The sequence below is a fragment of the Scyliorhinus canicula genome, chromosome 5, assembly GCF_902713615.1.
Source record: "Scyliorhinus canicula chromosome 5, sScyCan1.1, whole genome shotgun sequence".
NCBI lineage: Eukaryota > Metazoa > Chordata > Chondrichthyes > Carcharhiniformes > Scyliorhinidae > Scyliorhinus > Scyliorhinus canicula.
In genome coordinates this window covers 9,058,827-9,083,545 of record NC_052150.1, presented here as the reverse complement: position 1 = coordinate 9,083,545, position 24,719 = coordinate 9,058,827, and the positions used below count along the sequence as shown (strand labels likewise).

At 43.0% G+C, this 24,719-nt stretch overlaps 2 protein-coding genes across 8 annotated transcripts in view; one reads left to right on the top strand and one right to left on the bottom strand.

Moving 5' to 3' along the window:
• relch (RAB11 binding and LisH domain, coiled-coil and HEAT repeat containing) overlaps positions 1–24,719 on the bottom strand; it is a 117,500-nt gene that overhangs the window by 76,295 nt on the left and 16,486 nt on the right. For 6 of the 7 annotated variants that reach the window (XR_005460600.1, XR_005460601.1, XM_038796535.1 and 3 more), the window contains exons 3-8: positions 18,124–18,195; positions 17,962–18,026; positions 14,161–14,274; positions 8,482–8,679; positions 7,472–7,563; positions 6,193–6,528 (exon numbers count right to left, since the gene is read on the bottom strand). Coding sequence is in view for 5 of the 7 variants with exons in the window: in XM_038796535.1 (XP_038652463.1) it covers positions 6,193–6,528; positions 7,472–7,563; positions 8,482–8,679; positions 14,161–14,274; positions 17,962–18,026; positions 18,124–18,195 (877 nt within the window). In the remaining 2 variants the exon portion in view is untranslated. The remainder of the gene's footprint in view (positions 1–6,192; positions 6,529–7,471; positions 7,564–8,481; positions 8,680–14,160; positions 14,275–17,961; positions 18,027–18,123; positions 18,196–24,719) is intronic. The other variant, XM_038796539.1, reaches the window with a different exon arrangement.
• On the top strand, positions 16,198–16,383 carry LOC119965753 (ATP synthase membrane subunit DAPIT, mitochondrial-like). The gene has a single exon (XM_038796545.1). The coding sequence runs from the start codon at positions 16,198–16,200 to the stop codon at positions 16,381–16,383; it is 186 nt and encodes a 61-aa protein (XP_038652473.1).

Genomic DNA, 24,719 nt, shown 5'->3' with positions numbered 1-24,719 from the left:
AAAGCTGCAAATGGACTTTAACCTGCTATCTGCTAGGAAAGCAGTGTACCAACTCCTCCAGACACGGGGGGACCTTCTACCAACATGGAGACAAGGCTGGCTGCCTATTGGCTCACCAGCTGAGAAAGCAGGCAGCCACAAGAGAAATAGCTCATGTAAAGGATAGCAGAGGCAAACAGGTAACAGAACCAAAGGAGGTCAATCATGCATTTGAGACCTTCTACCAGGGACTGTATGCCTCCGAGCCCCCCAACGGGGGCGCGGGGATGAAACAGTTCCTAGATGGACTGGAACTACCAGTTGTGGGGGAAGACTGACAGGGGGAGCTGGAAGCACCAATAGACCTGGGAGAAATCATGGAGAGCATCAGCTCCATGCAGGCGGGGAAGGCACCGGGACCAGACGGCTTCCCGGCGACTTCTACAAAAAAAAAAAAAAAAAAATCGCACCAGTCCTGGCCCCACACTTAAGGGACATGTTCGCGGACTCACTGGCAAGCGGCACCCTGCCCCCCACGCTAGCGCAGGCCACAATTTCACTGATACCCAAAAAAGATAAAGACCTGACGGAATGTGGATCATACAGACCCATTTCACTGCTGAACGTGGATGCAAAAATACTTGCAAAGGTCCTGGCCAAAAGGCTGGAGGGCTGTGTACCAGAGGTGGTCGCATGGGACCAAACGGGCTTTGTCAAGGGTAGGCAGCTCACAGCGAACATCAGGCGGCTGCTGAACGTGATAATGACCCCCTCAGGGGAGAGAACACCAGAGGTGATCGTCTCCCTGGATGCAGAAAAGGCCTTCGACAGAGTCAAATGGAAATGTCTCCTCGAGGTACTGGAACGGTTTGGGCGAGGAGCGGGATTCACCGCCTGGGTGAGGCTCCTGTACAACGCTCCCAAAGCGAGCGTCCGAACTAACACCACCAGCTCTGAATATTTCCAGCTGGAAGGAGGAAGGAGCAGTGCTCCGAAAGCTAGGGTTTGAAACGAACATGTTGGACTTTAACCTGGTGTTGTAAGACTTCTTACTGTGTTCACCCCAGTCCAACGCCGGCATCTCCACATCTTACTTCCAGCTGCATAGAGGAACAAGACAGGGCTGCCCCCTGCCCCCACACTTGTTCGCGCTAGCGATCGAACCCCTGGCGATAGCCCCGTAGGACGCGAAAAGCTGGAAGGGAATCCGGAGAGGAGACAGAGAGCACAGAGTCTCACTCTATGCAGATGACCTGCTCCTCTATGTCTCAAAGCCACTAGGAGGGACTGACGGCAATACTACAAATACTGAAAGTGTTTGGAACCTTCTCGGGCTACAAACCTAACCTGGGCAAAAGTGAGGCATTCCCAGTGAACCCAAATGGGGGAGAGAGAGAGCTGGAGGGGCTCCCGTCCAAAACAGACTCCGCTACCTGGGGATCCAGACAGCCAGAGACTGGACATAGATCCACAAGTGGAACCTGACCAGCCTGGTGGAGGAAGTAAGAGACCTTCAAAGGTGGGGCTTACGCCCACTCTCCCTGGGGAGAGTACAGACGATCAAGATGAACATACTGCCAAGGTTCCTCTTCCTGTTTAGATCATTCCGACCTTCATCCCCAAGGCCTTTTTCCAAAACGTAGACAGGCTAATCATGGTGTTTGTGCGTGTGCGTGTGTGTATGTGTGTGCGTGTGTGTGTGTGGGGGGGGGGGGGGGGGGGGGGGGGGGGGGGGGGAAGAACCAGCGAATTCCCAAACAGACACTGCAAAGAAGGAAAATCAAAGGGGGTTTGGCCATACCAAACCTACAATACTACCACTGGGCAGCAACGGCAGAAAGAGTGAGGTGATGGGTACAAGAACCTGACACCGATTGGGTACAAATGGAGGAAGCATCCAGTAAAGGAACGATCCTCCAGGCCCTGGCCACAGCAGCACTCCCATCCTCCTCAACAAGATATACAACGAGCCCAGTGGTAGCGGCCACACTGAGAACGTGGATCCAGCTGAGACAACTCTTCGGGATAGCCAAAATGTCCCCCATGGCTCCCATCTGCGGCAATCACAGATTTCCCCCCAGCCATGCTGGATACCACCTTCAAAAGATGGAGGCGGGGCGGTGGCACATTGACGGTCAGGGACTTCTACGTAGAGCACAGACTGGCGACACTAGTCGAACTGACGAGGGAGTGGAGGCTAACAAAAGGACAGGAAATGAGACACCAACAAATAAAACACTTCCTCCGCAAAGAGACAGTAGGGTACCCCGGGGCCCCAGAAACCGCACTGCTAGAGGACCTGATAGGCACAAGCAACGAGAAGGGGGGGGGGGCTATGTGGGAAAATATACGGACAGCTACTGGACAGAGCCCGGACTCCACTGGACGGGACCAGACAAAAATGGGAGGACGAACTGGGGACAGAGGTGGGATGGGGACTCTGGAGCCAAGCACTGAGCAGGGTGAACTCCACTTCCTCCTGTGCAAGGCTAAGCCTAATGCAGCTCAAAGTGGTGCACAGAGCGCACCTGACCAGAACCCGAATGAGCAGGTTCTTCCCGGAGGTGGGGGACAAATGTGAGCAGTGTCACAGGGGCCCGGCCAACCACACCCACATGTTTTGGGTTTGCCCCAAGCTTGCTGGCTTCTGGACAGCCTTCTCCGAGGCAATGTCCAGGGTTGTGGGGGTGAGGGTGAAGCCATGCCCAATAGTGGCAATCTTCAGGGTATCAGAGCAGCCATAGTTACACATGGGGAAGGGGACCAATGCCTTTGCTTTCGCTTCCCTGATCACACGCCGGAGAATACTGCTTGGCTGGCGATCGGCAGCACCGCCTACAGCTGCAGACTGGCTCGCTGACCTCTCGGAATTTCTCCACCTCCATCCGGGGGTCAGAGGAACACTTTCTGGATACTTGGGGACAGTTTGTCGGCCTGTTCCGAAACCTGTTCGAGGCCAGCAGTGAGGAGTAACCTGATAAGATTATTTTTAAAACACCAAGATAGATGAGGTACCAAAAGACTGCGCAACCCCGGGGGGGTGGGGGGGAAAGGGGGAGGAACCATAGACCGATCCAAAGGGTAACGGGTCAGTTAAACGAAGGACAAACTAAACCTCTTTGTATAATAAAGGAAATTAGCTCAGACGAGAAAAAGGGAGATGCACAACTGTTTATAAATATGGGAAATGCCAATAAAAAGATTTATTAAAAAAAGGAAAAAAAAGTTTGTTTTAATGTTTTGAGGTAGATCACTAAAATGTGTTCAGGAGGATTTTTATAAGCGCATTGTTGTGTATTCATGTTTGTTCCTAGTTGGAACAAGGTCACTTGAAGAGTTCAATCACGTAACATACTGATGATGAACAGTCAGTCTATCTTTGCAATCTGTTCTGTAAACACCTTTACAATGTAGCTGTTTATTTGCCTTCGTGGTCTGCAAGCCTATCCGTTAAAAATACCACAAATAAATCTGGCGACGAGGACGGGATCCACATGGCAAAAAGCCAAAAAAGAACTGCAGAAATCCGGTGGATCGTTAACCAATACTGCAGCCAATCAAAAAAAGGTATTAAGGTAAAACACCGCTACACCAAAGCTGGCAACAGAGGGGTGCCAAATAATAGCCTCAACCATCGAAGGAGCCAAAATTTAAACAAAGATTTTGTTGAAAACAGCATCAAAAGAAGCTTGCTATGTGCTCTGCGGAAGGTTCTGGAATAGTGCTCCCTCTACTGTGAATAGGAAGTAATGTAACAAATAATTGAGAGCTAGGGCAATACCCCTTGCAATACCTGAAAAGGAACAAGCTGAGATTAGGGTTATCTTGTTGGAAAAGGAAAAAAAGCGAGGTCGTGCTAAAATCCTCGTGGCACATTTGTGCTTTTGCAAGTCTTCCCATAGTAAAATGACGGAATTGCAGGCACCTTGATGACAGCACTGAGCACTAGAGTTCATACACCAAGATTTGAATACTTTATCCAGATGAACAAGGGGCAGCACGGTAGCATAGTGGTTAGCACAATTGCTTCACAGCTCCAGGGTCCCAGGTTCAATTCCCGGCTTGGGTCACTGTCTGTGCAGAGTCTGCACGTTCTCCCTGTGCGTGCGTAGGTCTCCTCAATGTGCTCCGGTTTCCTACCACAGTCCAAAGATGTGCAGGTTAGGTGGATTGGCCATGCTAAATTGCCCGTAGTGTCCAAAATTGCCCTTAGTATTGGTTGGAGTTACTGGGTTATGGGGATTGGGTGGAGGTATAGGCTTTGGCAGGGTGCTCTTTCCAAGACCCGGTGCAGACTCGATGGGCCGAATGTCCTCCTTCTGCACTGTAAATTCTATGAAACAAAATTGTAGCAGTTCAGACTTTCCTGAGCGCCTGTCCGCGCGCGAGCTTGTGTGCGCGTCTGTCCGCGTGCGCGCGTCTGTCCGCGGCGCTTGTGTGCGTGCGCATCTGTCTGTCCTTCTGTGTGCGTCTGTCTGTCCCTGTGCGTCTGTCTGTCCCTGTACGTCTGTCTGTTCCTGCCTGTCCGTCTGTCTGTGTGTGCTTGTCTGTCCGTTTGTCTGTGTGCGTCTGTCTGTCTGTGTGCATCTGTCTGCCTGTGTGCGCGTCTGTCTGTCCATGTGTGTGTGACTTTCAATTTGCTGCGAAGTATGGTATAACCAGAAAAACCAGGCGCGAAAACCTATGGTGAAATAGAGGAAATAATGCAGGGCCATTCCTCACATAAACCCTTGGTCATCAGAGAGAGGTTCAGGTTCCACAAACGTTTTTTACAAATACCTATATGGACTGAAATTTACTTTGCTAACAGATCATCGACCATTTGACAACGAAGCTGGTGCTACACACTGATATTCTACCTTTAGCAGAGAGCTTGATGCAGAGATGTGCTTTGCTGTTGTGATATGTACGATACGATATCCCAAATGGAATCTCCGTGGAAATGCTGATGGACTCTTAACGAGCCATCAATGAATAGTTGGAGTGGTAATACTTTCTATTTCAAAGAAGTCGAAAGCATTGCAAGAACTATACCAGAAATAATCCACTCCTGTCAGAAGTTATGGACATGGTACTTCGTGGCAAGACGAAGTTGGAGCCATATGTTACCCGAAGATTCAAACTAATTGTACAGGCTGGTTCTCGTCTCTGGAGAATGTATCCTAAACCAACTTCATGGTGGTCATTATTGGATAGTCTGCAAGCCTATCCTTCAAAAATACCACTCATACTATCAGGGTTGTTCATAATGCAGAAATTTGTTTGAAATAATTGTTTATTTTGAAAATGTGTTTACTCCAAGATGCCAATTTTGCCTCTAAATTTCACGTTAAATGTAGTTAACAACAATGGTTTAGACTCGAAAATGGACGGCCTTAAATAGTGGACTGTATAAAATTTCTGCTGCTGTGTGCTACAGTGAAGGAAGAATGTCAATTTGGGGAGACATCATTATTCTACTCCCTCTTTTCCCATCCACCCAGAAGGAAAGCAAAGCAACATCCTATTTCCTCCACTGAAAGCCTCTCGGTATTACCCAGCCCCCACTGTGACTATTAAGGTGTGCGTAATTTAATGATATTTGCCACTGACACTTGCATGATTTGCTAATGAGGCCTCATTGTAGAATACAAATCTTATCTGTCCCCAACGCCCACCACCATTCCCACCTCCTGTCCAAAAAAAAACACTTAAGAAATAAATTATGCAATGAACCAAACAAGATTGGGTAGCCCTACGACTGATCCACGTAAGTATTCAATGACGATTACAGGCCAAGTGATTTCTTATTGTTCAGATCTATTCAGAATCCAGCATTTACACATTTTCTGCTATATTATGTCACCTGGGTAGCAAACCTTCTTACAATTACCTGTCCTAACCTTGATAAACACATGAGCGAGATAAATGTGAGCTTATACAAAGTGCAGCATGGATGATAATAGCTTTCACAAAAAAAAGTCACGTTTTTACTGTGTGTTTCATTAAGTATCGTGAAGGCCCCCTTTCCTGGTAACAGTGAATAATAATTCAGAAGGCGTCTGCTGATTAAGCCTGGAGTGCAGATTAACAGGCCAGTCAAACCTGATTTATTTCAAATTTGGAGGCAAGGGTTTAGTATACTTGTAAGTAATTCAACATGCACGGAATATAATAAATGCACAGGTCAACACTCGTTTGCTATTCTCGAGAGCAATTTCAACAGTGACTCACCGGTTTGGCTTATCGAACTGTACTGGCTCACGAGTTGTCCGAGAACGAACTGTTGCCGGTTCGGTTTCTTTCTTGTAATGTGGAGTTAGTGTTGTTACTGTAACAGAAGAGACAGCAAGACCAGGAGAATCTGTGTCCGTGTCTATTGGGCAAGAAGTGGAGATGATCTTCTCTTCGTTACAGCTAATTCTTTCAAAGCTTCCGATGTCCAGGTACTCCCCGCTGTCCATTGGTCTATTCTGAGGCACTTGTTCAATCATGGCCGGAGGAAGAGCCACACTATCAGTGGTAGCAGCTACAGCAGAAAAGTTCTGTTGCTTGAGGGCTTCTATTTCACTGTTAAAATTTAAACAAAGTAATTACATCTCTAATACAACAGTTCTGGCTTCATATTTGGACAGGCATTTAACTTTGGCCAAGCTTGTAACACCAATTGAAACCATATAATATACAAAAATAAAAATTGGCGTTTCAAGACAGTAACTCACCACTACCTTCTCAAGGATAATTAGGGATGGGCAACAAATGCTGGTCTAGCAAGGGGCGCTCACATCCTGTAAAAGTGAATTCAAAAAAATCCCAGCACAAGCAGATATTTAAATTCAGCTAAACACAGGAAGACCATTTGGTTGACCGACCGCTTGATTCATTTTGCCAAATGTGATGGTTGGAGAGGCAGGGGAGTAGGAAAAATGTAGTTTGGACACAAAGTTACAGCAGAAATAGTGGGGAAACTCAAATTGTGTACAGGTTTAAAATAAATAGCACAAAACAAAGTCAGAGTTATCTTATCAATTAAAATTGTCGAAACCACTTAGAATTAAATACTCAATTATAATTTACAGGCTGAAGACAATTTAAAAAAATAAACATAACGAGTGGTAAAATGTCTTCCCATGTTCAAATTCCAATACAAAAACTGGATTTTAATATGTTTATAGCAGAGTTAGATTTTTTATAATAATCTTTATTATTGTCACAAGTAAGCTTACATTAACACTGCAATGAAGTTACTGTGAAAATCTCCTCGTTGCCACAGTCCGGGTACACAGAGGGAGAATTCACCTAACAACATGTCTTTCAGGATTTGTGGGAGGAAACCCACGCAGACACAGAGAACGTGCAGACTCCACACAGACAGCGACCCAAGCAGGAATCGAACCTGGGACCCTGGCGCTGTGAAGCAACAGTGCTAACCACTGTGCTAATGTGCCGCCCACCTAAATTGGACAATCATAGGCAAAATGCTGATTTCACGTCCCTTCACAATATCACATACCTCTTAAGCTGTCTGATGTGTGTTGCAAGGGATGTTTTCTCATTGCTTAACACAATGAGTTGATCTTGGAGCTCTTGTACTATTTTTGTTTGCTGGAAAAAAAAATACATAATAAGGGATAATTTGCTTACATCTTTGCAAAGAGTGTTTGTCGTGCTAGTATGCCTGCCTTAAGCATAATCTTACACATTTTTTGATTCAGATATAACCTGAATGTTAAATAGAGGATTACCCCACTGGGGGAGGAGCACTTTCTGGGTTACTTTATAAAGCTTCACCTCATGTCGAGATCGGGTGATTCTTCCCTGTACAATATACATATTGTTCTGAATACATATTGTTCTGTTTTAGCTGCGTATTCAGCATTTTGACTGGGGAACAGAGAATCTGTAGAACATAAAGCACCAATTGTATTTGAACATCTACCACAGTTGAAAACAACCCCGTACAGAGCACTACCTTCCCTGTTTCATATGATTCCTCACGACACCAGGCCTGGGGCAACATTTTCTCATTTTTACAATGCAAGATGGTGTTTATTATATATACACAAAATAATTACATAAAGAGAACATTAATATATTTTATAAACTTTGCCCTAAAAAGATGAACAATCCATTTAGTTTATCACTTCCAATAAATACACCATTTTAAATATATATTGACTTTTTAAAATTAAGGGGCAATTTTAGCGTGGCTAACCCACCTACCCTGCACATCTTTGGGTTGTGGGGGCGAAACCCATGCAAACACGGTGAGACTGTTCAAATTCCACACATACAGTGACCAAGTGCCGGGTTCGAACCGGGGACCTCAACACCGTGAGGCAGCAGTGCTAACCACTGCTCCACCATGCTGCCCCCTTAAATATATTTCTGAGTCTCATTAATCCAGGCCAACAGTGTAAGTAGCTGAGTTTGGACTGTGCTGGTACACACAATCAAAAGTAGTCCTAAAAGCTGTACTGGTTTCAGAATGTCGACACTGTACTGCTCAGTTGAACTTCTCACCTCTTCTAACTGCGGTTGTTGCAAAGTCGTTAATTCTCCACCATTTGGTAGAACTCCCAATTCATTTGGCTTCACTCCAACAGCTACGTCCTTCATTTCTTTCGACGAGGTTGCGTGGACGCCATACTCCCGATACATTTGCAGGAGGTCTGGAGGCTTCGGAATGTTCAATCCAACATCATCCCACAACTCAAAATCCTAAAAATAGGTTGAAAAAAAATCTATTTAGTACTTTCCAGAGGAAGTTACCTTTTCATAATTATAAGACAAATGTCAAATGCAATACAAGTGCTTTGTGACAAAATAGGAAGCTTGTGATTCTGTAATAACGAGAGAAAAAAAATGGACATTTTGCTTGACCCAATTTCACGGAGAGTGGGAGATAAATGATCAGCTGGCCCACACAACGTTGATTGCGGGGAGTTTGTTCTAGGTACTAATTGAATTACGTGACCAAAGCATTGGCAGGTAGGCAAACGACACAATATGGGAATATCTGCTCATCAGGATCCACAGGGGCTGGTTTAGCACATGGGGCTAAATAGCTCGTTTGTGATGCAGAACAAGGAAAGCAACGCGGGTCCAATTCCCGCACTGGAATGTGGCGACTAGGGGCTTTTCACAGTAACTTCATTGAAGCCTACTTGTGACAATAAGCAATTATTATTACTACATTTGCACCATTGCGCTTTTGATCAGCAATAACTCAACCAAATGATTTCAGAAGCCTTTGGATCACGCCACTGAAAATTTTCTCATGTTTTTAGTTCTGACAGAAAATCCAGACTTCATGGGAGTATAGGATTCGAATTACATAATCCCAAATGTCTGTTTCGATCAAGCAGTGCGACAAATATGTTCTTAAAAGAGAGTACTTAAACCACATGAGGGTTGGTCCTATCTTGTATGCTGTATTGTGTTCTCAGCATTTTAATGCTTCTATGCATTATTCATCCTGTATACGTGGGTCTCACCCCCACAACCCAAAGATGTGCAGGACAGGTGAATTGGCCAAGTTAAATTGCCCCTTAATTTGGGAGGTGTGGGGGGGGGGGGGGAATTGGGCACTTTTAACTTAAAAAAAAAGAGGGTGGCAGGCACTGACATGATTCAACAGCTTTACCTACAACTATGCAGTTAATTATTAAACCCAGGAATGCAATCTCACAGAAGGTCTGGGTCTCCATTTATTGTAGGCTCATGTCTGTACACACAAAACTGCTTCATGCTGTGAGGTAGATGTGGCAGAAAATGCCAAAACTGCAACGTAATTCACATAGCGAAGCAACTTATTTCAGTAATATGCAACATTTATACAGATGCTAGATTTCAGAAAATGTTAAAAATTAACACACTCATTTTTTTTTTTAAAGTAGTGGCTGAGACTGATCTGTCCAGTAACCAAATGATATTAGTTTAAGAACCCATTTTATGAATTAGTATAGGATTAAATCTATACGATTAAAATAGCCTTAAAGAAACTACACAATTTCATGAAAATTCAAGCTTTATGCTGCAAAGCAATAACTTGAGAGCCAAAATACAAGATGAAGAATTGCTTTACCATCACACTCAGCTATTAGCAATATGTATCCCAGTTCAGAATTACCACGCAAGAGTCAGTGAAATCGAGACATTTTTGTAGCTTTTAATGCAATATTGAATGCAAAGCATTAGTGTTTTTATTAACATTTATTCTTGGGGGTATGAACATTACTGGCAAGGTCAGCACATATATTTCATCACAACTTTCCCTTGAGAAGATTGTGGTGGAGTCTCTTATTGTCAAGATCCAATCCCCGGTATCTCACAGAGGTCCCCAACATAGATGTCAGTCTTCAGCCAATTCAATTTGCCCATGTGATATCAAGAAATGGCTGAAGGCACTGGATACTGCAAAGGCTACAAGCCGTGTCAACATTCTAGCAATAGTACTGAAGACTTGTAAACCAGAAATGGCCAAGCTGTTCCAGTGCAGCTACAACACTGGCAATATGGGAAATTTGCCAAGCTATGTCTTGTACACAAATAGCTAAACATATCTAACCTGACCAATTACTGCCCTATCAGTCTACTCTCAATCATCAGTAAAGTGATGATTGGGTCATCAACAGTACAATCAAGCGGCACCAACTCAGCAGTAACCTGCTCATGGATGCTCAGTTTGGGTTCTGCCAGGGTCGCTCAGCTCCTGACCTCATTACAGCCTTGATTCAAACATGGACAAATGAGCTGAACTCCAGGGGGGAGGCGAGAGTGACTGCCCTTGACAACAAGGTCACATTTGACAGAGTGTGGCATCAAGGGGCTTTAGCTAAACAGGAGTCAAGTGGAATCAGGGGAGAAACTCTGCAATGATTTGAGTCATGCTTAGGGTGATCCTCAGGTTAAATCACCATCAGTCAGCTCTTCCGCTCAAAGGGGAAGGTGGCCCAGGTCATCGGAAACTATGGCTACTTTACCTTTACCGTACTTAGCACAAAGTATGTTGGTTGTTGGAGGTCAGTCGTTTTAGCTCCAGGTCATCCCTGCAGGAATTCCTCAGGGTCGTGTCCTCGGCCCAACTGCTTCAATAACATTCCTTCCACAATAATATCAGAAGTGGGGATGTTTGCGAATAATTGCACAATGTTCAGCACCATTCATGATTCCTCAGATATTGAAGCATTCTATATTCAAATGCTGAAAGACCTGGACAGTATCCAGGCTTGGCCTGAGAAATGGCAAGTAACATTTGTGCCACACAAGTACCAGGCAATGACCATCTCCAACAAGAGTAAATATAACTATTGCCCTCTTGATATTCAATGACATTGCTGAATGTCCCACTACTATCACCCTGGGGCTTACTATTGATCAGAAACTGATCTAGTTATATGAGTAGCAATATAAATATTGTGGCTACAAAAGCAGGTCAGAGGCTAGGAAACCTGCAGTGAGTAACTCACCTCCTGACTCCCAAAGTCTGTCCGCAGTCTACAAGTGAAGTGTGTGTTAGAATACTCTCCACTTGCCCGGTTGAGCACAGCTCCAACAACATTTAAGAACCCTGACACCACCAAGCAGCCCATTTGATTGGCACCCCATCCACAAACATTCACCCTGTTCACCACATGCATTGCAGGAACTAAACAAAGCTCCTTGGACAGTCCCTTCCAAATCCACGACTACTGCCGTCAGAAAGACAAGGGCAGTGGATGATGGGAACATCACCACTTGGAAGTACCCCTCCAAGCCACTCACCATCCTGATTTGGAAATATCTCACCATTCCATCACTGTCGCTGGGTCAAAATCCTGGAACACCCTCCCTAACAGCACTGTGGGTGGACCACGTGAACCATAGCAGGTCAAGATGGCAATTCACCACCACCTTCTCAGGGGTAATTAGGGATGGGCAATAAATGCCAGCGAAGTCCACATCCCTTGAATGATTTTTTAAAAATTGAATTGCCTTAAAATTGGTCTGCAATGAGGAGGAATTCAGGAGGAGCCCAAGACGAACCATATACTTCTTCTTCCTGAAGATTAATTTGAACATTCAGCTTTGCCTTTTGCACTCACATGCTGGGCTGTCAACATTGAGGTGGGATGTTGGTAGTGCCTCCTCCTCCTGTTGTTGTTGTTTCATTGTCCACTCATTCACCACTGGATATGGCAGCATTCCTTAGCTTTGCTCTGATTTATACGATAGTGTAGCATGCTACTTACGTGTTATTATATAGATTTTGCCCTGTGTCGTGCTTCACTAGTTTGAGAACTCGGATAGGCCTGATGCTCCCCCTGGCATCTTTTCCACACTCCTCAATGTAACAGGGTTGGTCACCTGGTTTGGGAGTTCTTGGTAGCCTCCCTGCCTCTCAGCTAGGTGCTCTGGTTCATGTCTCACTCCAGGGCTCGATGGTCAAGAAAGGAGCATCCATAACACGGCCAAACACACGAGTATCAATTTGCAAATCCTTCAACATACACAAATGGCTGGCAGGAAGGATGGGAAATATTCCCGAGTCAGCCATGTGATGGAAATAAATTGGAGCCTCTGCCACCACTGCCCCAAAACTCCAGGCTATAACATGCATGTAAATGTTGCCACAACTCGGGCGGCACAGTGGTTAGCACTGCTGCCTCACGGCGCCGAGGACAGATTCGATCCCAGGCCCGGGTCACTCTCTGGGTGAAGTTTGCACATTCTCCCCGGGTCTGCATGGGTCTTACCCCCACAACCCAAAGATGTGCAGAGTAGATAGATTGGTCACGCTAAATTGTCCCTTAATTGGGAAAAAAAAAGAGTTGGGTACTCTAAATTTAACTAAAAGGTTGCCACAGCTCTAACAGCTTTGGGGAGCGTCTGGTTGGTTCCGTTGGTTGGATGGTCAGCATGCATCACATTGGTGTCACAACAATCCCCGTTTTGGCTGGGGTGGATTCAAGACCTGCCTCCTTGCCCTACCCGTGATGGAGATCGTGGCGCTGTAGGGTGGGTTGGACCTGCCTTTTGAGTAGAGAACTCAAGATGACGACAACCTGGCTCAATGGTGATGGAGAGGAGAGACATATTTGGGACTATGATGTTATGAATTTGAGCTGCTAGATCTGTTTTTAATCTATTCCATTGAGTATGGTGATGATAAATGGGTGATTTAATGTGAAGAGAATGATCAGTACCCCTCACCCCAAGGTCACTTATTTCAATCGGAACAATGCTACCATATCCTTCAATGAGGCAGTCTGTGAATAGGGAGCAGGTTGTTGATGCCTCTAGCTTGGTAACTACAACACTATTAAAATCATGATTAGCAAAGATGGCAGAACAATATCTCCTCAGTTCTGGTCTGCAAATCCTTATTTCCCATTACAACTTGGTGACAATTTTAAAAGGCAACTTTTTCCATTACAAATTCCTTTGCCCATATTTACAACGGAAAGTGCTTACATCGTGCTGGCAACACACTCTTCCAACAGTGATGAAATCATTGAACGTTATTTTTGTATCTTTTCTCTTCAGCCTATGTTACAGAGAAACTCCCTCGACCCAACTAATTCTTTGGTCTTTGCATCTAAAATTACTGTAAATGTCACCATTTATCTGTAAATAATATCAAAGTAACATAGCTGGTTTAGCTCAATAGGCTAGACAGCTGGTTTGTGATGCAGAACAAGGCCAGCAGCACCGGTTCAATTGCAATACCAGCTTACCTGAACAGGCGCCGGAATGTGGCAATTAGGGGCTTTTCACAGCAACTTCATACTTGTGACAATAAAAGGTTATTATTATTATTTTTTAAAAAATATTTTTATTCTCCTCCTTTTTCACAAAGGTTATTATTATTATTATTAGGTGTATATTCTATTCTTATTTTTGTCGCTGACTTTAACACGGAGGCTGAACCACGCGGTCTCTGGCCCAATTAATTCCTGCCCTCCCTAACATCACTGGCTACTCTGAGTTTAGAATCCGTTCGGGAAAATTGAGGGCAATCGACAAATGTAACATTTAAAAATCAACCAGTTCGAAATGTATTGATAACTCGTTCATCAAACACGTCATTAAGACATGCCATTTAATGGCTATAACTGCAGCTGATGCATAAACAGCTGCTCCCTACATCAAAGAAAAAAAGTTAGCAAGTGCTTAATTTATGCTGGGCTACTCATTAGCATACATTTTAAGCATTATTACCTGGTCATCATTTTCATCTGAAAATGTTATCGAGGTGAGTTTGTAATTAATCTTCAATAAATATTCATTCACTAGGAAATTTAATGCCCTTTTCTCAAGAGGCTTAACAGCTTCCTATAAGGAAAAAAGAATGAGTATTTGAGCTCATAATAAGGCAGCACATCCAAGAATATGCAGAGAACGGAAGTCTTTCCCACAGGAGAGGAGATCCTAAAAGTGAAGCAATTCGGATATTATGAGTTGAGACCAGACACAAACGGATAAGCTTTACACTCCTTCAGTCAAAAACAAAATCCTTTACAAGTAATCATGAATGAGAAACACACAAAACCCAGCAGGCCTCAACACATCAAAGGGAAAGAATATTTCAAAATTAAAGACACAAATCCAGCAAACATTAGCAATGCAAATTACGAAGGCCAATTTTAAATCACATTCACAACTCAACATGGTCGAAGATCAAGGCTCAATTTGTTTCTAAAAAGCAGTGAAATTAATAATATTCTTGATCAATTTGGTAAACAGATACCCATAACCTATGCTTCTTTGAACTACAATACAAAATATTTTGATAAAAACTTAATATACTTAATCAATTCTATTTAATCTTGTTTCGGTACAAATAAACGGCAAACAAATCAAAAAACGAGATTTTACAAAGTGTTAGGAAAACAAAGGTAGTTTTAAGGGATTTATATTTGTATTGGTAAACATTAGAAATAAGATTAATATTTAAGTGGGTTTAATTTAATGTTTCTGTGCCTGGAAGAGTAAAGCCTACAGTTAAAATTCATGCTGGACAATGGCGTTTGTATGTGTTTGGGTTGGTTAAGTTCCAACTGAGCTTGTTTGTGCTAAGAGAGGTTGACAGCATGAAGAGCAAATAAAAACAGAAGCATGAAGGCGTTGCTTAGCAACTGGAGGGTCTTAAGTTAGCAAGTTTTTTTGAATGAAGCTTCAACTGGATATATTGCAGTTGAAGAACTCCAGGGAATGGACATCTCTCAACTTTGACGGGAGAAACTGGACAGGATAAGGGAGATGCAAAGAGGCAAACTTTCCAAGGAACCCGAAACAGTCCAAATAACTAGGGTGCTGGGATAGAAAAAATGTCTCAAGACTGAAGGTAAGGGGACAGAGGCCAAGGTATTGTTCAGAGGAGAATTCAAAGGGAAAAGCAGACAAAAGGTGTTGTGAGAGAAAGTGACAGCTGCAGTAAACAGCGTTAAAGTGGAAAGCAGATTTCAGAGGTAAATCAAAAATGTTTGAAGCCATTTTAGTACAGTCTGGGAATTGAGAATTAAAGCAATTATGAACAGTTTGCACAGCAATTAAGACAAATATTCCCTAATGGGGAGTTCAAAATGCTGTTTTTTTTTGTCAAGTGGAGTGGAAGCTTTGTTCAAAAGTCATTTGAAAAACCTGGTCTGGATTTCAGAATGCAAACCGCTGATGGAAAGCAGTGTTGTGAAAGAAAATTTTAAAGCCTGTTTCCTGGGAGTGAAGACGCTTGGAAACTTCTGTGTGATGATCATCTGGGTGAATTTTTGAAAGAAATCCATGGACATTCGCTTGGGTCCAAAGTGGAGAGTATTTGACCACAGTCAATTTGTGTGGTTAAAGTGACTGTGTGTTTCGAGACTGTTTTAGCGTAAAATGTACTTTGTAATCCCTATTCATTTTAAAATTGGTGTGTATTGGTAAGTCATATGTTGCGACTGGGTGTCGGGTGGGTTGCAGAGCGTTCGGTCGCAATGCTCCCGACCGTGGGACAACCGCTGAATGGTCGTGACCGGCTTTAGGGTTGAGAATGCTGGCCGCGACTGCCAGAAACCGCAGCATTTTGCTTTGCCATCCGATTGGCACCCATATTGTTCAATAAGCGATTAGCATTCCGAATGTCACATCCGGCACCCCATTGTTCCACTGACCAATAGGAGGAGGTGGGGGCGGTACTTCTGGCGGTGAGCCCTCTGGGAGTTTGGGTGCTCTGAAGGATACGAGAGCAGCCAAGTGATGTTTGTGTGAGGTGCGAGAATGGCGGGTCACGATGCTGGCAGTCAACACCAGTTCGCTGGCTTCCACAAGTACTTCAATACCTACACCATCACAGGGAGGAGGAATTGTGCGATAGCTACACATACAGGGACTGCAGCAATTTGCTTGTTCTTCAAACTGAGATCCAAGAAGAAGGCACCAGCAGCAATCACAGGAAAGAAATGACGTGTGGTTCTACTCTGGGAATTTAAGCACCAGCATGTGAAATCTGTCTGAATGTTTGAAACCTCTTCAATTGTGCCACTATAATGGTGTATTATAAGTTATCAGTCTTCACAAATAAAACTCATGGTTCTCCATGTGCTTAGAATCATGAAATCCCAATAGTGCAAAAAGGGGGCCATAGGTCCATTGAGTCTGCACCGGCCCTTGCTCCGATAGAGCATCCTACTTAAGAATGTCTCCACCAAACCTCCCGGACACTAAGGGGCAATTTAGCGTGGCCAATTCACCTAACGTACACATGTTTGGAATGTGGGAGGAAATCAGAGCACCCGGAGAAAACCCACGTAGACACGGGGAAGAAGTGCAAACTCCACACAGACTGTCACCGGAGGCCAGAATTGAATTCGGGTCCCTGGAGCTCTGAGGCAACATTGCTAACCACTGTGCCACCATGCCGCTGGAGATTAGGAAGTGCTGAGTTTAACACAGCTGATCGGGCTTGCTGCTTCACCAGTAATCTAACATATCGCATCCCTTCCTTTTTTTAAAAACTCGTCACATCATGTTCAGATAATGCACATGAAGAGGCACTGCATGAGATACAAGTGAATTCCAACAATCAAATCATTATCTATATGTTGCCCAATCCAAGTTATGCATTCCAAGTAGTTTAACATGTATGGACAGTTTATTTTACAGGAATTTGAGGATCGGAGTAAACCCCGAAGTCCAGGATAACAAGCGTGCTTTGGAGCGGCAGAGGAACAACAATCGCTCTCAGAATCAGGGAGAGAAAGTAGCATGTAAAACTCAGAGCTGTGCGAGTGGAACTGTCGTGCCATGACTTTGAAAACTAACAGAACACAACAGGGAAATGACGGAGGAGAATGTGTACAGTTTCAGACTTGTAAATGGGAGTCAGATGGGGTGGCTTTGGATAATTATTTGCCTACAGTTAGAGGTTATGGGGCACTTCCCGTCCTTGCTAGTTACTTTTCTTTGGGGCATTGGGGAGGGGAGGGGGGTGGTGGTAGAAAAGGTGACAGATAGTATTAGATCTTGCATGCGCAAAAGTTGTTGGATGTTGAAATGTGTCAACTCATGGAAGCTGGCACGTTATCACTACATTTTGTTGTGGTGGATCCAGCGTGGGAAAGTGATACTAACCCAATTGGCCTGACAGAAGGTTAAGAATACCATAAAAAAGATACAGTAAGAAGTCTTACAACACCAGGTTAAAGTCAAACAGGTTTGTTTCGAATCACTAGCTTTCGGAGCACAGCTCCTTCATCAGGTGAGGTTCATCACTCACCTCATGAAGGAGCTGTGCTCTGAAAGCTAATGATTCCAAATTAACCTGCTGGACTTTAACCTGGTGTTGTAAGACTTCTTACTGTGCCCAACCCAGTCCAACGCCGACATCTCCACATCATAAAAAAGATACCAAGGGGAAACACTACTTACCTCTGCATGGAAGCAAGAAAGTTTAGTGATTTATCACAGGACACGCAAAACACATCAGTTGCAAACAATTAATCTGACGAGGGCGTAGTCAAATACTCTCCCATGAAATCTTACCTGAATTTCAGGGCTGGATTTATAATTTTTCCGTTCCTGTAAAGGAACATCGCTTTCTGCGAAGGCTGAAAAAGCAAAAATAGATTTACATGGATGTTAAATGTTCCAGGCTTGTTTATGCATTATGAAAGTAGAAAGAGAAGAAAGTATAATGTACACCACCTGCAGCGTGTGTCAGGTTGGCACGAAGGGACTGAATGGTCTCCTTGGCTTTCCGCAGTTCAAATTCCAGGACTGGACAGGGATTGCATTAAACACACAGAGGAATCCAACCAAGAAAAAGGAAAAATAAAAACAAGGATGGGTGTGAAAATAAAAGAAAACAGTTTTGAAAACAGAACGCATGCGATTTATGGAATCTTGTGAATACATGCAGTAGAGTTTGCATAAGAATAGTTTGGTGAGATTTTTTCCATACTTTAACGTACAATGCAATTGATCCAGATCTTCAATTTGTTTTTAAAAAGTTTTGCCAATGAAAACAGTTACATTTTTGCCACTGAGAGAAATATCGATACTATCCCTAAAGCACCCATTGCTTCCACCAAAGCAGATACCATATGCAGAAAGCTTGAGCAAAATATTCCAAATTTACGAATTAATTAAAATGCACCACAGGGATAATTCCGGCAAGTATAAAATCAGCATCATCAGCAACAATTGCAAATTAAACTCAAGAGCTCTTTGCTCTTCTGAAGTAAACTATGCATCAACCCTGAAAAGACGGTGAATGTACACAACACAACATAATAGCATTTCAAAATAAAACTCCATTTGCAGAATACAGGACCCTGTTTACAGTTACCGCCATTGTGCCCATGTACTGAAGTTTAGTGCACCATGTGATGACAACGGCCCCATTCTTTCTTAGGGGATGGGACGTTTTGGCGTGGCCAGTTCGACGTGGCCGATTCGGCGGGGCCAGTTCGGCGTAGCCGATTGGAATGGGACGTTTCGGCGTGGCCGATTCGGCGGAGGAGTTTTTCGGCGGAGGGACGTCAAGATGGGGGTTTTAAATTTATTTAAAAATCTATGCTAGCACTTCCCATTGAAAGTCTACTGGGGGCGGGGGGAGAGGTCAGACCCCCGTAGACTCACAATGGGAAGCGCTAGCATAGATTTTTAAATAAATTTAAAACCCCCATCGTGGATCTAATTAAAACAGTGTCAATTTCAGCGGCCGGAGAGGGAAGCTGCTCTCTCACTGAAGCAATCAGCGGCCGCTGAAATTGACACTGCCGGCTGCTCTCTCCCTCCAATCCAACTTTTAAGTTTTAATGTTTCTGATTGGAGGGAGAGAGCAGCCGGCAGTGTCAATTTCAGCGGCCAGCTGATTGTTTCAGTGAGAGAGCAGCTTCCCTCTCCGGATCAAAGTGAGCCGGCCGCTGAAATTGACACAACTGACAGTTGGGGTCCATAAGCTCCCCCGCGGAGCACCAAGCCGGGTCTGACTTTATACAGCCGGTGTTACTGAAGATATTGTGACTTTACACAATGTGTTAAGTCAGACAGCAGTGTAGATCACTGGGCAGCTGCTTCAATACTTTCAGTAACACCGGCTTTCTTTAAGAGTTTAATGTTAATTAAAGGATATGGGCTGCACAAACATTTTGCGACTATAACTAATTTGACGCCGAAACGTCCCTCCGCCGAAAAATTCCTCCGTCGAATCGGCTACGCCGAACTGGCCACGCCGAACTGGCCACGCCGAAACGTACCAAACCCTCTTTCTTATACTCAACTGGCTCTGCACATTTAGAACATGGCTATTGGTTTGAATATCAGGTGTGATATAATGCAATGTGGTGCTGAGGAAACATGACAGCTTTCTATGCATTTCTTAATATTTAAAACCTTCAAGTGCGAGCAGGCACACTTCTGGATTTGATGGGTAATTTTACCAGCATCAGTTTTTGTAAGACACTGATGGAATGACAGTTTAAGGCAGGTTGGCGTGACTAACAAATCACGTGGACATACTGTGACACCATTCTAAAATGTGCATTTTTAAATTCCTGGTCCATATTTTGCTTATTTCGGTAAGAAATTACTTACTTGGTTTTTAGTTTTAGTTATACAGGCTTGCTTCATTTTAGGGAACCAGCACTTCCAACCAGAGTCCCAGTTAGCTTCCCATAAAGTCTTTCTACTTCCCTTGTTAGTACAGATTTAACCTATTGTAGTTCGCTGCATACCAGTCGATAACAATGATCTTGCTAGCAGCCTTTTTGACCTTATAAATATAAGGTCTTGGCTGCTGTTACCTTCCATTCTATCAATGCAGAGATCACATTATCTTCTGAAAGGCATGTCTGGCAACAAGTTGCTCAGCACAATTTCCTTACGATTGAGGCAGGAGAAACATATAGTCCAATTGAGCAATGCACGGTCATACTCCATTTTGTAACATGCCATCATCCAGGAGTACACGATTGTGTGTTTGAATTGCCACGGTTAACAAGATTGGTTTTGTCGCCAAATATAGTTTTATTATATCCTGTGAGCACTATGCTGTCAGAATGATATGCACTTATTCCAGCAAAAATGGGCAAAATTCATATCACAATTTCCAGCTTGAGGAGAAACAGAAATGGGAGAACTTTAGCCGGAGGTCATTTGCTTTTCTTTTTACAGATTTCAGATTGTATACTTAAAAACTTTAAATTGTTTATGGGTTGATACAAATAATTGCCCTGCTGGACAGGAAAAACACATCTTTAAACATCATCTGTGAGATAAATCTTCTGTGGCTTTTAATAAAACTATGAAATTCTGGGTGGGAGCGATTGCACCAGCTTGAAACCCAAGGCCTCTGATTATACAGAGATTTGCTTCCAATCGCAAATATAGAGGAAGGGGAAACATCTAGTTGCATCCCCGAGGTGCAGTGGGTGGCAAGCAGCAATGTTAATAGTAAGGTTTGGAGAAACATTTACACCAATGGGCCCAATCCAGTGTCAAAAGCCTTGCGGAAGTTCAAAGAAAATGAATGGCTGGGCAAATATCAAAAAAAGTGATGCTACAGTTAGTTTATCAAACACATTTTTTGTAGGGGCAGCTAATAAAGACTCACCCCCAGGATGTAGAATTACCACATTGGCCGTTCAAGACCAGATTGCACCCATTTTAAGGGCCCAGGTTTCTGCTCATTTACATAATCGCTGGATGCAAAATGAATCCTGACCTGGTGCAAATGGGCAGCATTTAAAAATCTTTTTGAAAAATTTTGCTTTTTGAATTATTTGTTGACATATTTACGAGTGTTAACTTGGTAAAAGTTGATTCAGGCAGCCAAGGGTTCAAGAAAAATATGCATTTTAAATCCCTGTCAATCTACACTTGTGAGGAACCCATTTAGTTTGTAAAAGGATATACAAACCGATTTTTTGATTAGATTGGGGTACAGTAGTCCGTTCCTCGGTAAATTTAAAGAAATAATTCATTCAAAACGTGATTTATACAGTTCCTGACTCAATGGTAACAGTTTACGTTTTGTATTCTCCTCAAAGGCCTGTAAACAAGGGTGATTAGTCAAACTCTCAACTCAAATTAACTCACTATGGGTGTGACCAGTTTTGTAGGCAGGGCCAGCTTCTAGTGAGCCGCCTTTAAAACTAACACAAAGAATGTGAAAACTAGATTTGCGATTAAAGTTCTGCAATCCTTCACTTGGATAATACAAAATAGCTGGGAAACTGCTCCCAAAAAACACACAATTGAACGGAAACTCCAAGCCACATTACTTATCATAACATCAGCCCATGTACGTCCAGATGCTTAATATACAAGGGGCCATTATCAATCTCGCATACTGCAAAGATTTTTTTCTTGAACCACAGTGCAAAAGTTAATTTACATTTAATAGGTATAAATTACTTAGATATTTCCTGTTACACAACATTGTTCACATGCAACTCAGCGATGAGAACATAAAAAGAGCAAGAAATGGCTACTTTTTCTCCCCATTAAGAACCCAAGTATAATATAACTATTCTGTCAGGGACTTCCATCTGACATCAGCTGTTAATCCCCCACTGCAGAGTTACTAAGATGCTTCCCCCACCTCTCCTGAAAAAAAAAATCAAGCAGTATTGTTATTGTCTCCATTGATCTTAAATGCCTGTCAACCGCAACTGTACTGTATTATGTTTCACTGACATTTTTAATGCCAAACAATGAAAAGCACTGTCTAAAGTAAAAACAGTATGGAAAAAATTCACACAGTTTCAAACAGTCAACAAATCATGGTAAAGCTTCAGTTTAGACCAAAATCAAAACTATCTAATTAGGTCTTGAAGTGCGCTGACATAACCTACCGTGCTTCTCATGAAATTATGTACGCACAGATCAAGAGCTGATATACAGATATAAAGCATGGGCTAGACAGTATTCTATTGCATTGTTGATCTACAGGGTCTACACCGTATGGAGTGCAAATGGTGTTTGGAGATTTGAAAGCTCAAACCTGCTTTTCGGAAAGATGGTCTATCCTGCAAATGACTTTGTAGTTAACTATCGCTTTCTTTCCTGTCCTGCCACATTCTCCAGCCCATCAAAACAAAAGCAGCATTCTGCATCTATGCTAATGTCCTCCACCCACTTTGGATAAAAGGGGAACTGTGAGCATACATGTAAGTTAAATACTTACATAAATGGTGACTGCCGTTAAACATTGACAGCAGTATTGTGTCAGTCCTACAAACTGCACTGGACACAGTGGAGGACTAGAAATGATGCTGTAAACAACAGATAAAGTTTGCAAAGCAAATCTCCTAAAATAATGGGGCAATTTTCAATGTTATTGTGTGGCCGATTATCTGAACACTTGTGAGTCCCTGATTTTAATCACTCCACCATTGTTACCCTTCAGCTGGCTGAGGCCCAAGCTCGAGAATTTCCTCCCTAAAACCATTCTTTCCTTCTTTAAGTTGCTCTTTAAAATCCAGATGGTTGACCAAGCCTCTGGTCACCTGTTTTAATATCTCATTTTGCAGTTCCATGTCAAATGTTGTTTGATGGCGCTCCTGTAATGAGTCTTGGGACAATCTGCAGTGTTAAAGGCGCTATATAGATGCAGGTTGTTTGCTCGAGGTAGAATTCATACAATTTTCATCCCATTGAATTTGAATGAGTTGCACAACAGATAGACAATCAGCCATGCCATATTAGGAAAGTTGCCAGTTATGTGTAGTATTAGCAGGATCCTGCCCTCAACGTCGAACATTTTCAGACATTTCTCTCTCGCAATATAAATATGCCAACTGTTCAGCTCTTCTGTTAGGTGTCAACATTAATCTAATCACACCGAATAAATAATGAAGCTGGCATATTTTGAAACATTGGCACTAATTACATAACTTTGGGAAAATCAGAGGCAAAGTGGTTGGTTAGATTGGAATACAGGAGGAAATGGTGGGAAGGAGAAGGTTGAAAAAGAGAGGAAAATGCCTTGGAAGAGGAGTGCGCAAACTAGCAATAGAGTTATAGGAGGGGTACCCTTTATTTTTCTACAACACCTTCCAGCGGTCCTTTAAGGAACACTATTTACGCTGTTGTGGAACCGAATTACTAATTAGTGCTTACACAGTCCATGCTCCAGCAAAATGTTCACACATTTTACACAAGGCCATTCTTTACATTTAAATTGGTGAAATGCTGATTTCAGAAGGTCACTAAGAATGCCTGCAATAATGAGGACCAGTGCGACAGAATCATGCAGCCAACACATTAGGTAGAGGACCATGTGATTTACGTCCTAAGAAAGACAAAATGTGAACCAATTTCAGCCAATGTGGCAAAATTATTTTTGCTGATTGCGGACCATGCCAAGCACTAGGGTGTTGGGATTAAACCCAGCGCGTTAAATGAAAGATTTAGAATTTGCTAGCCTTACTACTTATGCAAAATTCCAATTTAATTAAAACCAACCTAAAGTAATTAAAACGATTTTCCACACCTAGAATATTTTTTAAGGTTTCATACTCTCTTGTAAAATTTTCCTTTCTACAAAGAGCCATATTGGGCAGCATGGTGGTGCAGTGGTTAGCACTGCTGCCTCACGGTGCCGAGGGCCCAGGTTCGATCCCAGCCCTGGGTCACTCCCCGTGTCTGCATGGGTCTCACCCCCACAACCCAAAGATGTGCCGGGTAGGTGGATTGGCCATGCTAAATTGCCCTTAATTGGAAAAGAAATGAATTGGGTACTCTAAATTTATTTTTTAAAAAACAAACTAAATTGACTACAGTTTTATACCGGGAATCTCTTAATAGTCCCATTAAGACAAATTCATTCGTAGTTTTAAACCAGCATTCATTACAATGCTGAGCAGAAGTCCCAAGTATAAATATCCCCAGGAAATGGATTTCCTTGCTTTATTTGAGATTTATAAACATTTGCAAATGAACTCCCAAGCAATTTGTGTGTTTTGCAAGCTTGAGTGATGTGTGGGCGGGGGCTGGGTGCGGAATGGTAAAAGCTTTGGAAAACGAGGAAGATTAATTAATTCTAACAATTCAAAAAAGTTAATCAACTTTAAAGATTAAATTAGTTAATTTTAAGTCACTAGTTAGATTTAAAGCAGGCTATTTTCAATTCTCAAAGTATTTAATAAGGCTTTGATTTATGTGAAAGTACTTGAGAAGAACGACCAGTAGGCTGTTTGACAGAGGGGAAGGTAGAGAAAATTTATACTTGAAGTACAACTGCATCCATCATTCACATACATAAATTCCCACAAGACGACTTGCATTTATATAGT

Excerpts from the sequence above, each read along its gene's own strand:
- LOC119965753 (XM_038796545.1), top strand. The coding sequence starts at position 16,198 with ATGGCGGGTCACGATGCTGGCAGTCAACACCAGTTCGCTGGCTTCCAC.